Raw genomic sequence first — 14435 nt, forward strand, 5'->3', positions numbered from 1 at the left:
AAAGGCGGGGAATGCAAGCCACTGCAGCTCCAACTTCACTCTGGAAGTTGGAACTGGAGCCAAGCAAGGGTGGGGCAGGGCCACATGGCCCCAGCCTGCTTTGAAGTGCAGTGTAAGGAGACTCAAACACAGAGGATCAGTCAGGGGACAGTTCTGACCAAGGGCAAGTATGGTGTGAGTCCCTAGAAATCAAACCATGGCTTTCAGGCAGGTTGGAGTGTTTTAAGAGATCCCCTCCAGAACATGGGGATCTTGACAAAAAACTTATCCTTCTCAGTGACTCAGAAGGTTGAAGCAGGAGGATTGCAAGTTCAAGACCAGCCTCAGCAATGTAGGCCCTAAGCAACTTAGCAAGACTCTAAAATAAAAAAAAAAATGAAAAGGGCTGGGGATGTAGCTCAGTCATTAAGAACTCTGGGTTCAATCCTCAGTACCAACAACAAGAAAAACAAAACCAAAAAACCCCAAAACCTCATCACAAAACTGAATACAGCTGGTGATGCTGTAATCACTGAAGCTTGTGCATATAGGGACATTAGTTCTAGAAAAGGCCTTTCTCTGATGCATAATACCACTGCTGGAGACAGAAAAATGACCAAGTCTACCAGTCTTCAGATAGGGACCTGAGTTTAGGGAGGTGGAAAATTCCACAGCTGGTTACTGAGACTAACCCCAAAGCCTCAGACCCAGCCCTGTGGTTACTCCTGGAAAAAGAAGAGCCTCTTCCCCAATCTATCTGCAAAGGCATGGGAAGTCTTGTTTTACCTGGATCACAGTGACTGGTCTGAGGGTGGCCCTCTCTAGCAGAGTTCTGTGGGTCTTCAGGGACAGCACCATAACCTTTCCAGAGTAGTTTTCAAAGCAAGTTCCCTGATTTTACTAGACTGTATTTGGAGTAGTTGGGGGTGGCCAACTCCCTCCCCGCAAGGCATCCTTCAGCTCTCCCACCACCGGACATCACAATGGATGCTGTTGTTCAAAGAAGTGAACTACCGAGGAGGGGACTTTGCGGTGCTTCCCAGAATGTGAGCACAGAACCCTTCATTAAGGGCCCCTTGTTAACATCTAGGATTCCACTGCAGCTAGTCTGGGAGGGCCGGCCTGGACATGAGAGCAGGGCTCATTCTAAATGGGAATTGATTTGGCAGTTAAAGAAATGCTTCCTTAGTTGACTGGAGAAAGCTGGATTCCCTGAACTTGCAATGTACCCACACTGGAATGTACACAGCTACTGCCCCACCTCCACTCCCTAGCAGTGGCTACCCTGGCTACACCCTCTGCAAGGCCATGCTGAGGAGCTCTGCTGAGGCTTGATTCACAGGCAGTCCCTGGGAGGCAGAGGGGGCAAAGATGATGGGGACACAGTCACAGGACCTCACTGGGGACTCTTGGCTGGGAAGGATGCCCTCCTTCCCAAGTGTCCCTATATAACACAAAGGGTTCACAATGGAGGTGGCTTGGGGTCTTCCAGGGCCACGGCAATTCAGACCCTGGATGCTCAGCACGTCCCTGTTACCACAGCCATAGGTCAGTCAGTCTTGCTTTTATCGTTTTATAGCCAGGAAACCCAGATGGAGCTTAGAGGTAGTGAACCACAAGTCATCTGATGCCATGTCCAATGTTTTCGCCATAGACTTCTTTCCTGCTTGGCATTTGACAGATGGAGCCTTGCTTCTGATGGCTTTGTGTGGCAAAATTGCCTTTCTTCAGTTACATCAGATCCTTAAAAGAGAGCCCCCAGTATGTCTAACAGCTTTGGGGCCCAATAACCCAGTTATTAATACCTGTCTTGACTATCATGTCACTAGCTTACACACACACATGTTCATGGCCTGAAAGATAGCAAGTCCCCAACCAACCTCATCAAAAGCAACATTTTTTTTTTTTCCTTGCAGTACTAGGGATTGAACCCAGGGCTGCACTACCATGGAGCTGCATCCCCAACCCCATTTTTTTTTTGGACACAGGGTCTTGCTAAATTGCTCAGGCTAGGCTCCAACTTGAGATCCTACTCACCTCAACCTTCAGAGTAGCTGCAGAGACTCTCCTTTCATTAAGGAGAGATTTTGTTTGCAGTCAGAGAAGTGGGGAGAGTTCTGTCGGCTGGGTCTTTGAAGTCCAGGTTCTGGCAGGTAAGAGGCCAGAACTGATGTAGGCTTGCCTCTGACTGGGTATGACAGAGCAGCTGGATTCAGGGGTGGGCAAGGTACAGTGATGCTGAACACAGTCCTTCAGCTATTTCCAGAGCCCTCTCCCTGTCTCTTTTTCATAACTGCAAGTTCTAAACTAAATTTTCTTTGGTAACTTTTTTTTTGTTGTTGTTTTGAGTAAGCAGCAATATTCCCTCCTTCCCTATCATAGCTAGTGATTTCCAGATCTGATCATTTATATCAGATTGAGATATATTCAGCCCAGGCATTACGAGACTCTTGAGTCTATTCTGACATAGAGACAATTCTAATGTCCAGCAAAGGTCACTAGAGGTTACCATTTTCTGTCCTAAAACCCTTGGCTGCCCACCCCCTTTTTTGGGGTACTGGCAATTGAATCCAGGATCTCATGCATAAGTGCTCTACCTCTTAACTACAACTTCAATCCTTTTGTTTCAAGACAGGGTCTCACCAATTTGCTTAGGCTGGCCTTGAACATGTGATTCTCCTGCCTCAGTAGGCCAAGTTGCTAGGATTACAGGTGTGAACCACTGTACCTGGCACCACCTCCTCATTTTTTAGACTTGCAAACTTCCAAGTTTTCCCAATAGTCTCTAGGTTGTGCATTTGTTTTGAGGAACTGGAGCATGGGTGTTAGGCTATTCTAAAGGGCAGACTGCCAAATTATCAACACTCTCCTCCAACCTCTGGAGGACGTAGGAGCAGACTTAGGAGAAAGGGCAGAGTAGGTGCTAAGTAAACACACTCTTCTAGGGGCTGGCAGTATCCTGATGGTGGCTTTCCAAGCTTCTCATGAAAAAGATCTTGCTTTTATTGGTTCAGACTGGTGATAGGGATGCTTCCACCACTATGATCTATACCTGATTTCAGTTCACCCAAACATCACATGAGCCCTACAAAATTGAGCTTTCAGGTCTCCAAAACAACCACAGCCAAGCAGGAGTTTAATGAGTCTCTACCATGTTCCCCAAAGTGAGCCATCTATTTCCCCACATTCTTTTTTTGGGTAGGCTTTGATTTTTGCAGGAATTCTGAGCTCTGAATATAGCCAGCCCTTGAAAATTAATTTTAAGAGTGCAATAAACTTAAAATATGCACACATATTTCATGTGCAAATGAGAAAGTGGATGACTCACGCAAACACACAGCATTTCTACTTTGAATAGAGAACAGAATTTAGGAGCTGGGCATGGTAGTGTACCCCTATAAACCCAGAGACTAGGGAGGCTGAGGCAGGAGGAATGCAAGTTCAAAGCAGACTCAGTAACTCTGTGAGACCCTGTTTCCAAAAACAAAAACAGAATTTAGGTTGGTCACAGTGGCAATGCCTTGTAATCTCAATTACTTGGGAGGCCGAGGCATGAGAATGACAAATTCAAGGCTAGCCTGAGTAACATTGAGATTCTGCTTCAAAAATAAAATAATAAAAAGGGGGTCTGGGCACACAAATACAGTTATACTATGTAAAGGATCCATAATCATACATTAGAGAAAAGATAGCCTCTTCAACAAGTGGTACTGGGAAAACTGGAAATCTGTGTGTAGCAAAATGAAATTAGACCCCTCTCACACTGCCCAAATCTCAACTCAAAGTGGATCAAGGACCTAGCCATTAGAGCAGAAACCCTGCACCTACTAGCAGAAAAAGTAGGCTCAAATCTCCATCATGGTGCCTTAGGAAACAAATTCTGCAACAAGATTCCTAAAGTGCAAGAGGTAAAATCAAGAATCAATAAATGGGATGGTATCAAACTAAAAGGCTTCTTCACAGCAAAGGAATCAATCAAGAATGTGATGAGAGTCTACAGAATGGGAGAATATCTTTGCCACCTGCACATCAGATAGAGCATTAATCTCCAGGAGATACAAAGAACTCAAAAAATGAAACACCAAAACCAAACATCATATGAGCCCTACAAAGTTGGGCTTTCAGCCAAAACAACCACAGCCAAGCAGGTGTTTAATGAGTCCCTACCATGTTCCAATCAATAAATGGAATTACCCAATCAATAAATGTAACCACCCAATCAATAAATGGGCAAAGGAACTGGATACTTCACAGAAGAAGAAATATGACCTGTCAACAAATATGATGAAAAAGTATTCAACATCATTAGTAATTAGATACATGAAAATTAAAACTACACTGAGATTTCATCTCACTCCAGTCTGAATGGCAATTATCAAGAATACAAGTAACAATGTTGGCAAGGATGTGGGGGAAAAGATATATTCATACATTGCTGGTGGGACTGCAAATTGGTGCAACCACTCTGGAAAGCAGTATGGAGATTCCTCAGAAAACCTCGGATGGGGGGCTGAGGTTGTGACTCAGCTGTAGAGCACTCACCTAGCACGTAGGAGGTGATAAAAAAATCAAGGTATTGTGTCCAACTACAACTTAAAAAAGAAAAAGAAAACTTAGAATGAAACCACCATTTGACCCAGTTATTCCACTCCTTAGAATATACCCAAAGGACTTAAAAATCAGCATACTACAAAGATACAGCCACATCAATGTTTATAGAAGCTTAATTCACAACAGCTAAGCTATGGAATCAACCTAGGTGCACTTCAACAGATGAATGGATAAAGAAAATGTGGTTTGTATATACAATGTAATATTACTCAGCCATAAAGAATGAAGTTATAGCATTTGCCAATAAATGGATGGAACTGGAGACTCAAGGTTAAGTGAAATAAGCCAATCCTCAAAAACCAAAGGCTGAATGTTCTGATACGTAGATGCTGACTTACAATAGGCAACCCCCACTCATTGCCCTAAGGAGGTTGGGGGTCATCAGATTGGAGCGGGGAATGAGAATGGGAGACAGGAGAATGATTTGGACACAACTTTCCTATGTTCACATATGAATACAAATTCTTCAACAAGACTCCTAAAGTGCAAGAGGTGACCAGTGTATATATACATACATGTACAACCATAAGAATGGGAAGTTATACTCCATGTATGTGTGATATGCCTACTGTTAAGTATAACTAAAAAGAATAAAAGGGACAGTCTGTGGCTGTACCTCATTGGTAGCATTTGCATAGTATGTACAAAACCCTGGTTTCAATCCTCAGTAACTCTCTCTCTCTCTCTCTCTCTCACACACACACAAATTTAGGAACTGAAGAGATTTGAAAGCCATTGAAGAATGACTCAGCATTTCAGGTTCCTCTCTGAAGAGCTCCAGAAGAGCTGCAGTCATGAAAGCCACCCATATCCTGGTGTCTAGCACTTCCCCTGTGAGATAGGGAACCCTGAGTGCCTTTCCCAGTCCCAACAGCTGTTTTGCCAGCAATACATTTACACAAACCAAGAAAAGCAACATTCCAGACACAGTCCAACTTGAACCCCTTCCCCAAAAGGAATGCTATTCTTGGCCAGAGATTTTCCGAAGGAAACAACATCTGCACAACCTCTGGCCCCAGAGGTCTGGGGAAAGCTGCTGAAAACTTTTTGGTCTTCTTAGATCCAAGTCACAGGGGCTTAACAGAAGAGCAGGATGGGAACAAACCCAATAACCAAGTGCAGATGACAGTTTTGACAATACTCCTCCAAGGCTGCAGACAGCTCTGTTTACCTGGTTGTTGTTCAACCAAACCCAATTAGCCACTTAGGTCCCCTTAACTAGAACTAGAGATGGGACTTGCGATTCAGCCTCATAAAATTGCTAAATATTTGTCAGACACCTTTTATAGGATGTGAGGTAGTAGCTATGAACAGGCAAAATTCCTCATCTCAGCAAATTCAAGCCTGAACACTTGCACTGGCACTCCAGAAATTCTGCTTGCCCAAGCCCTTCCTGTGGCAGAGAACAAGCAAACTGATGAGCAGATTACAGAGGAAGCTCAGAGGGAAAAATTCCTGATTTTATACATGTACCTAGGGCCGGGGTTGTGGCTCAGTGTAGAGCACTTGCCTAGCATGTGTGAGGCACTGGATTCGATCCCTGGAACTACATAGAAATAAATAAAATAGGGGCTGGGGATGTGGCTCAAGCGGTAGCGCGCTCGCCTGGCATGCGTGCGGCCTGGGTTCGATCCTCAGCACCACATACAAAGATGTTGTGTCCGCCGAAAACTATGTGGCTCAAGCGGTAGCGCGCTCGCCTGGCATGCGTGCGGCCCGGGTTCGATCCTCAGCACCACATACAAACTAAGATGTTGTGTCTGCCGAGAACTAAAAAATAAATATTAAAAATTCTCTCTCCTCTCTCTTTAAAAAAAAAAAAAACAAAAAAACTAAAACTAAAAAAATTCTCCCATTCTCACTCTTTAAAAAAAAAAGAAAGCTATTATGTCTATCTACAACTAAAAAAAATATATAATTTTTTTTTTTTTAAAGAGAGAGTGAGAGAGGAGAGAGAGAATTTTTTTTTTAATATTTATTTTTTAGTTCTCGGCGGACACAACATCTTTGTTGGTATGTGGTGCTGAGGATCGAACCCGGGCCGCACGCATGCCAGGCAAGCGCGCTACCGCTTGAGCCACATCCCCAGCCCAAAATATATATATTTTTTTAAAAGAGTATGTACTTATATAACTTTCCTAGCTTTATATTTGTATACATGACCAAGGTAACCCCACATCATGTATGACCACAAGAGTGGGAACCTAAATAAAATGTCATACTTTATATATATTTACATTCATATATAAATATGCATTCTACTGTCATGTATTACTAAAAATGAAAAATAAAAATATTTTTAAAATAGAGTATGCACCTATGAAACCCGAGTTAGGAGGGTTAGAACAAGGAGCCACTGCTCATCTATCTATGCTGTGTATTTGACAGAATTGATTTATGGCCATAGGAAAAAATAAGTCCTGGAATAATGCTTCCTAAATGCAATTTAGAAGTATATCTCCTATGCAATCTATACATTAAGGGAAAAAAAGATGGATTAGGAATCCTCTCTACATTGGACTGCTTAAAGGCCACGTATAATCGCCTCCATTCTGGATTCTTACCAAATGCCATTTGTAGATGACAGAAAAGTTGCTCAATTTATGTAAACAATGTTTTACTTCATGACATTCTGAAAGCAAGTGAGCTGAGGTTTCTTCGGGTTCAATGCTCAGAAGGATTGCCTGAAAGATTAGGGCTTCCCAAATAGGCAGGAGGAGGAATTTCCAACTGGGGAACTGGAACATTTCTGAAACGGGGCCACTTCTGGCTGATGGGCTCTCAGTGATCCTTCCTTTTATTCCCAAGTCCCTCTGAAATCTACCAAAGATGTGCACTGTAGACAGCCCACCCCATCCCATGTGCTTTAGGGTACAACACACACTGACGGTTCCAAAGGGAAGGCTAGTATTGGGATCATCTATTTTCGTTGACCCTTCATAGTAGTCAAGGACTTTCTCAAGAAGTGAAGGAAGCTTTGTTTAATGAGACTGCCCAGATGGGAGCCATGCTAAATCCAATCATTCTAAGACTTCAAGAGTACAAGGGAGTTTAGACTGGGAAAAGACATCAACCACCACTCCTCAGTATCCAATGGGAACAGTGGGTAGACATCCACCTGCATAGCAAAGAATCAAGAAAACTAAAAGAAATCACAGGGGAGCCTGTGACAGGAAGCCACAGGTTATCAGAAATCCAGATAGAAACCTGAAAGGAAGGAGTGGACTCAGTTTTTGCTCCAATTCACACTCAAATCTCCCACCTAAAGTCTCATTCATAGAAAAAGAAACACAGATGCCAGCCACCTTAAAAACTAGGTTTGCATTTCTGGGCAGGTTCCAAGTGACAGAATTTAGGAGTCATATTGTATCCAACCTGGCCCCACCTTAACTTATCTTCCTCCCTCCCAAAAATAACATTGTACAAAACTGTATTTACAGGAAAACAAGTTAAAAATTAAGGGTGTGTACAAAAGTAGAAGAGAGCCAAATATCAATGCAGAGATGGTTTCAGGAATAGAGCATCGGGTTGGGACAATGTATCATGTGCTGGGCAGGGAGAAGTGAGTGAATCTGTGCCAATTTTAGGGGGAACCAGTCATTCCAAGGGAAGAGTTGAGGGGAGAGAGCTATTGGCTTTAATATTACAGCCTTAAATATCCAGTCTCCTTTCTCCTGCCATATAGCAGAAAACAGGTGGTAATGATGGTAGTAAGGGTCAAAAACAGTGTCTCTGGCAAGCCCACAGGTACAGCAAGGACTCAGAAGGCATAACGGGTCCGGATATCCTCAAGTTTCTTGGACACCTCAGGTGGGGTTCGGTCCAGTTCTTCAGAGACATTCTTTTGCTTATTGGGCTCCATGGAGTTGAACTGCTCACAGAGGTCTCCATCAATCACATTCTGAGACATGCAAGAGTAAGAGAAAGAAAAAGGTTTGATACTCAGAGAAAAAGGCATATGCTAAAGCAGAAGATGCAGAGAGAGCTTTTTCTTCTCCCCCAGATACCTGAGTAGCTGGAGTTCAGACTGACAAAACCCAGTACAGCTTCTTCTCTGGCTATGGCCTGCCCTGTGAGAAGAGGGCTTAGAATATCACTAACCATGAATCCCCATCATTGCCTCCTCTATCAATCCACTCACTCACTGCTCCACTCAGGACTACTCTTTTAAGAAGCAGAAGCCCAGAGAAAAGACCAGGTGAATAGGCTGAGAAACCTACCTTAACAGGGAAATAATAGGAACGAAAGCTAAGGTGGTCCCGCCCACAAAGCGGGGGATGCTCAGACCTCAGGTGCATTTCTACGTGTTGGAAGAAGTCATGGTCCTGGTGGAAGAAACAAAGAATCTGTCACTGAGAAAAAAAAATGATTTCAACTGCTATTCTATAGTTTCCACAAGCACAATGAACAAATGAGCCACTGATTTTTACCATCCGGACAGACAGTAAACATCTCACCACTCTTCTGATGGTCACAGGTTTTTCTGTTATAATAAGAGAGCTAAAGTCCAAAACAGACCTCATTGTATTTGTAATACAAGAGAGACTGTCATTTGCTAACAGTGGCCTGTGAGGTCAGATTCCTGGCTAGAATGACATGAACCAAACTTAGCCAATTCCATAAGACAATGAGTCCCCCAAAGGACAACATTCCATCATTTCTAGTCTGTAGAAGTCCATTTCTGGGGCTTTAGCCTGAGAATAACCTATACCCAAATCAGAATTAGTATTATATAAATTAAATGATTTTGCTCAGGGGATAAAAATTCAGGATTCCTATTCTCCCAGGCACTTGTAACTGTAACCTTATACAATTTCTAGTCACTCCTAATTACAAATAGGCAGATTCAACACTAGAAAGGCCAAGGCCAAAACCATGTGGGGGAATCTCACCTCATGGGATGTGAATGGGACAAGGATGCCAATTCCACCTGACAAGGTGGTATAGACAAGTGATTCTGAACCTCCAGGGATCAATGTAGTCTTCTGTAATGACAGCACTGTCTCCCCAACATGGTAGTTCATGATCACCTCTGCCTGCAAGTCAAAAACAAACTAGTAATTATATGTGCTCTCTGGAGCCTGTTCTGGCTTCCTGTGGGCAAGCAGTGCCTCCAGGAACATTTAACCACCTTTTTCTGGGTCAGAACTAGGGATTACACCCAGGGATGCCCTACTACTAAGCAAAATCCCCAGCCCTTTCCATTTTAAAATTCTGAAATAGTCTTGGTAAGTTGTTTAAACCTGCAATCCTTAGTTGGCCTTAAACTTGAAATCTTCCTGCCTTAGTCTCCCAGAGTTAGCTGAGATTCCAGTTATGCCACTCTACCTAGCACATTTCATTATCTTTTAAAATTGAAAAATTGCCAAATGCAATGACACCTGCCTGTAATATCAGCGACTTGGAGGCTAAAGCAGGAGGATCAAAGTTTGAGACCAGCCTCAGCAACTTAGTGAGGCCCTAACTAACTTAGTGAGACCCTGTCTCAAAATTAAAAAAAAAAAAAGAAAGTTTAAAAACATAGTTCAGTGGCTAAGCACCCCTGGTTTAGTCGCCAGTACCAAAACTAGTTAATTAATTTAATCCAAAAATTACTGAAATCTAAAAACACTTTTTTACATTCCTTCATTATTTTAAACCTTGGTGCCTCAAAACATACTGAGGTTAGATGATTTCTCGTAAACAATTATCATGTACAAACCTTTTGGTTAAATTATCAAGTTTATAATTAAAAAAAAAAGAAGGGGCTAGGGTTGTGGCTTAGCAGTAGAGCACTCACTTTGCATGTGTAAGACCCTGGGTTCGATTCTCAACACCACAAAAAAAAAAAAAATAAAATAAAATAAATAAGTGAAATAGTGTCCAACTACAACTAAAAAAAAAAAAAAAAAAAAAAAGAAAGAAAGAAAACCACATAAAAATTATAAACAACAGCTATCATTAGGTTGTTCTCTAAAACAGATCTGTCTTCAAAAAGCCCAGAGATTCTCTATTAAAGTATATGCCTATAGAAGATGAGCAAAGTTCAAGACCCAGAGAAGAGGTGGCTAATACTGGGAATGAACCTTATGTCCATATTTTTCAAGGACCTCACTGTTCTCCAAATAGACTTTTACTGATTGACAGAATGTTTCAGAAAAATTCCTATTTTAAACTCATAAAGAACATGCAAGAGAACATTCAGCAGTCAAGTGCATTGTGGGTAATCCAATCAAGACTCTTTCTTCAGTGAGGGCAAGAGGGAAGGTAGTGAACTTATCTTTCACTTGGGTCCTTTATGCAATCTTACCTTTTGTGAGGCCCCATTGAGCAAGCCCCGGTCCCACAGGGCTTTGTTTCCTGTGGGATCCTCATCCACTTCATCATTGGTGTTAGGTGGGAGCCTCACCTATAAGGAAGTGACACAAATCATAGGGATGGGACCTGAACCTGCTCCCCTGGATCAAAAAGCAATATGCTTACCTGGGTCCTTTTAAGCAAGAAACTACCAAGGAAAACTATCTAGACAGATGCCGGAGCCCAAATATCCTATACCTGCTCTGGGGAGCTGTGTCTGAGGTGTGAGAAACCCAAGAGAACCAAGCTTTAAGCAAGGTTCAGCACAAAAAGAACAAAACTAGACCACAGATTACAGACAAAAGAAGTCAGGCCTGGGCAAGCTAAGATTCTACCAAAAGGTAAAAATAAATATTATCCGTTAGTTCAAACAAAACCTATCAATATTAAATTACGTTCTATGGAAAGGAAGGAGGTGACCATGGGGTTTGGAGTGGATGTCAAAAGACTGGTAAGAAGATCAGAAAGATTTTTGTTTTTTAGAATTAGCCTTAGCAGGACTGAATCTTATACCCATGTTTACTTCCCGTATTAGAGATCATAATCCTGGCTCTTTGGCTTTACCAACACCACAAACCAAACTTAACTTTCCTACACATCACAGTAACCAAAGTAAATAACAACTCACCACACAAATGTTACCAAACTTGTCTGCTCCAGCCACAGTGTCATAGTCTAGGAGGCTAGCTGTAGTGACCCACCGGGGGTAGGTGTCATCAGCAAAAATGATGAGCTGGTTCTCATTACGCTTGTAGCGAACCCAGATGAAACTTTCTTGGACATCAGACACAATTACTCTATGTCCAATAGTCTGGATTCCAGATATATAATTGGCAATATGCTGTGGGGGGAAAAAAAAAACAAGATCAGAAATGAATTCTGGAATTCGAACCTACAGAAAATTGAGGCTGGGGTTGTGGCTCAGAGATAGAATGCTTGCCTAGCTATGTGAGAGGCACTGGGTTCAATCCTCAGCACCACATAAAAATAAATATATTGTGTCCACCTATAATTAAAAAATAAATTTTTTTAAGAGAGAGAGTGAGAGGGGAGAGAGAGAGGGGAGAGAGAGAGGGGAGAGAGAGAGGGGAGAGAGAGAGAATTTTTAATATTTATTTTTTAGTTCTTGGCGGACATAACATCTTTGTTGGTATGTGGTGCTGAGAATCGAACCCGGGCCTCACGCATGCCAGGTGAGCGTGCTACCGCTTGAGCCACATCCCCAGCCCCCAAAATAAATATTTTTAAAATATGTTTTTAGTTGTTGATGGACCTTTATTTTATTTACTTGTTTATATGCGGTGCTGGGAATTGAACGCAGTGCCTCACACATATGAGGCAAGCACTCTATTGCTGAGCCACAACTCCAGCCCAAAAAATAATTAAAAAAAAAAAGAACCTACAGAAAAATCCAGCTTTCTCTGACTAGAATATACATAGGGTATGCGGAAAAGTACACATCAAAAGAATAGCAGTCAGCGATAAATGCCTAGAAGGTAGGGAAAAGAATGAGTTTTTTTTTTTTTTTAATTGTAGATGGACACAATACCTTTGTTTTATTTATTTTTTATGTGGTACTGAGGATCAAACTTAGTGCCTTACACATATGCTAGGCAGGCGCTCTACCACTGAGCCACAACCCCAGCCCAATAATAGTGACAATATATGTCTAAATTCCTTATAAGAAATAATAATAAAATGCTGGTTCTTGGTTTGAATGAGATCATCTATTTCTGCCATTCTCAAGACTTAAGAAGTCTAATTCTGAGGGTGGAATAGGAGGAATATAATATGGTTCTAATAAAGTCACATGACTTCAAGAATCCGTGTCCATTACCCCAACAATGCTCCCTCTTGCCTCATAGCTAGGTCCTAGCCTCCACACCAGAATATTTACCTTATTCTCACATTTTCGGAGTAACTTCTTTTTCCCCAGGTCATAGACTCGCAAAAGCTTCCCCACACCAATCAACACCCTCCCTTGAAATGGAGCAATGGCAGCAGGGACTTCTTCCACTGGAGTCTTTTGAGAGAAAAAAACAGGTCATACACCTGTCAGAACACACAGCCACAAGCTAGTTTCACCCCTTCAACCCAGAACTGCCTGCTTCTATGGGCACCTGTCAGGAAGATAGACAGCAAGTGACTCTATGTATCTTTGCTCATGAGAGAAATAATCCATATATGCAGGAGTCTCCATGAAACAGCATCTTTGGGTAAACAGATCCTATACAATGCATTTCACCTAGCAAGTGGCTCAATGCCACAAATGTGAAGTCTGGTGCCTAATGAATGCTGTCCTCAGCCTATGCTAGGTTTAACTGCCACCATGAAATTTAACAGTTAAGTTTCAACATCTGAGAAGTGATTGAGGTTTATGGAGGGATGGAAAAGGAATGTTAGTGAAAAGTGACAGTTATGAGAGAGAGACAGTAAGTTTAACACAAAGAATGGTCTGTGAAGTGATTAACTCCAAGAAGACACTCCTCATGGTAGGACTGAGGGAGTAATTTATCATTTATATTTTAAGACATGTCTATACAGTTCAGAGGCATTAACTATATTTATACTGTTATGCAACTATCACCACATCATCTCCAGATTTTTTATCCTCCCAAACAGAAACTCTGTTTCTATTAAATGGTAACTTCCCAGAATTTTAATTGTTTAAAACTGCTAAATTTTGGTCACGAACTGCTGCTTGCTGAGTGAGACAGTAAACAAGGAGGTGATTCAGTGTGCATCTATCTTCCCACTGTGGGTGGTTAGCACCCAGGCTTCTTCTTGGAGCTAGGCACTGGTGCATCACTAAAGCATGACCTCAGCATTATCTCTGTGCTGCCAAGAGATGGATTAGAATCAATGAGCTGATCCCCAAAAGATCTGACTCATAAGTTCAGCAAAAGTGGAGAACCTAAGAGTCAGGAAATCACTGGCTGATTCGTACCTTGTGCAAAAACTCCAGTTTTTCCCCATTGTTCACAAGCTTGTAAGTATAGACAAAGCCTCCTGCCACAGATCGAGGGTTGAGTATCAGGTCCTTAGCCACACCCACCAGCACATACCAGTCTTCACCAGTGTTGGAGAACCTACACACAGCCACACTATAAAAAGAGAAAGAAGCAAGAGTCAGGCATTAGTCAAAACCCAAAGAGTTCTGGTACCTGCCTAACAAATCCTGAACTGTCCTAGGCTCCTTACCTAAAAGCTGCCTCATTCTGTTCCAGCTGGACAAGATCCAGGGTGTTTCCCTGAATAGGATTCATCACCCGGATCACAGAAGCCCATTGCCCATTGCCAGCCTTGGGAGCTCCAAAAATGGACTCAGGGAGGTTTTCATTGAGGAATGCTGCTGCCATTTCTGCAGCTAGCTCCCGTTCATCCTCTCCTGCTGCTTCCACCATTTCCTAAATCCAAAAAGAAAAGAGTCAGTGTGTTCAGAGGTGAGAAGTGGGTAAGCAGCAAGAACATTAAAGGGGAAGTTTAACACATAAAATAGCAAAGACTGT

At 42.3% G+C, this 14435-nt stretch overlaps 1 protein-coding gene across 2 annotated transcripts in view; it reads right to left on the reverse strand.

Moving 5' to 3' along the window:
• Positions 1-7488: 7488 nt before the first annotated feature.
• The window catches only part of SF3B3 (splicing factor 3b subunit 3), a 47593-nt gene continuing 40646 nt past the window's right edge, over positions 7489-14435 (reverse strand). For both annotated transcript variants that reach the window (XM_081275013.1, XM_081275014.1), the window contains exons 19-26: positions 14128-14333; positions 13874-14030; positions 12824-12949; positions 11555-11767; positions 10880-10978; positions 9483-9626; positions 8811-8915; positions 7489-8491 (exon numbers count right to left, since the gene is read on the reverse strand). In XM_081275013.1, coding sequence (XP_081131139.1) covers positions 8351-8491; positions 8811-8915; positions 9483-9626; positions 10880-10978; positions 11555-11767; positions 12824-12949; positions 13874-14030; positions 14128-14333 — 1191 coding nt within the window. In that variant the 3' untranslated portion in view covers positions 7489-8350. The remainder of the gene's footprint in view (positions 8492-8810; positions 8916-9482; positions 9627-10879; positions 10979-11554; positions 11768-12823; positions 12950-13873; positions 14031-14127; positions 14334-14435) is intronic.

This window comes from Spermophilus citellus, assembly GCF_964194105.1.
Source record: "Spermophilus citellus genome assembly, chromosome: 18".
NCBI lineage: Eukaryota > Metazoa > Chordata > Mammalia > Rodentia > Sciuridae > Spermophilus > Spermophilus citellus.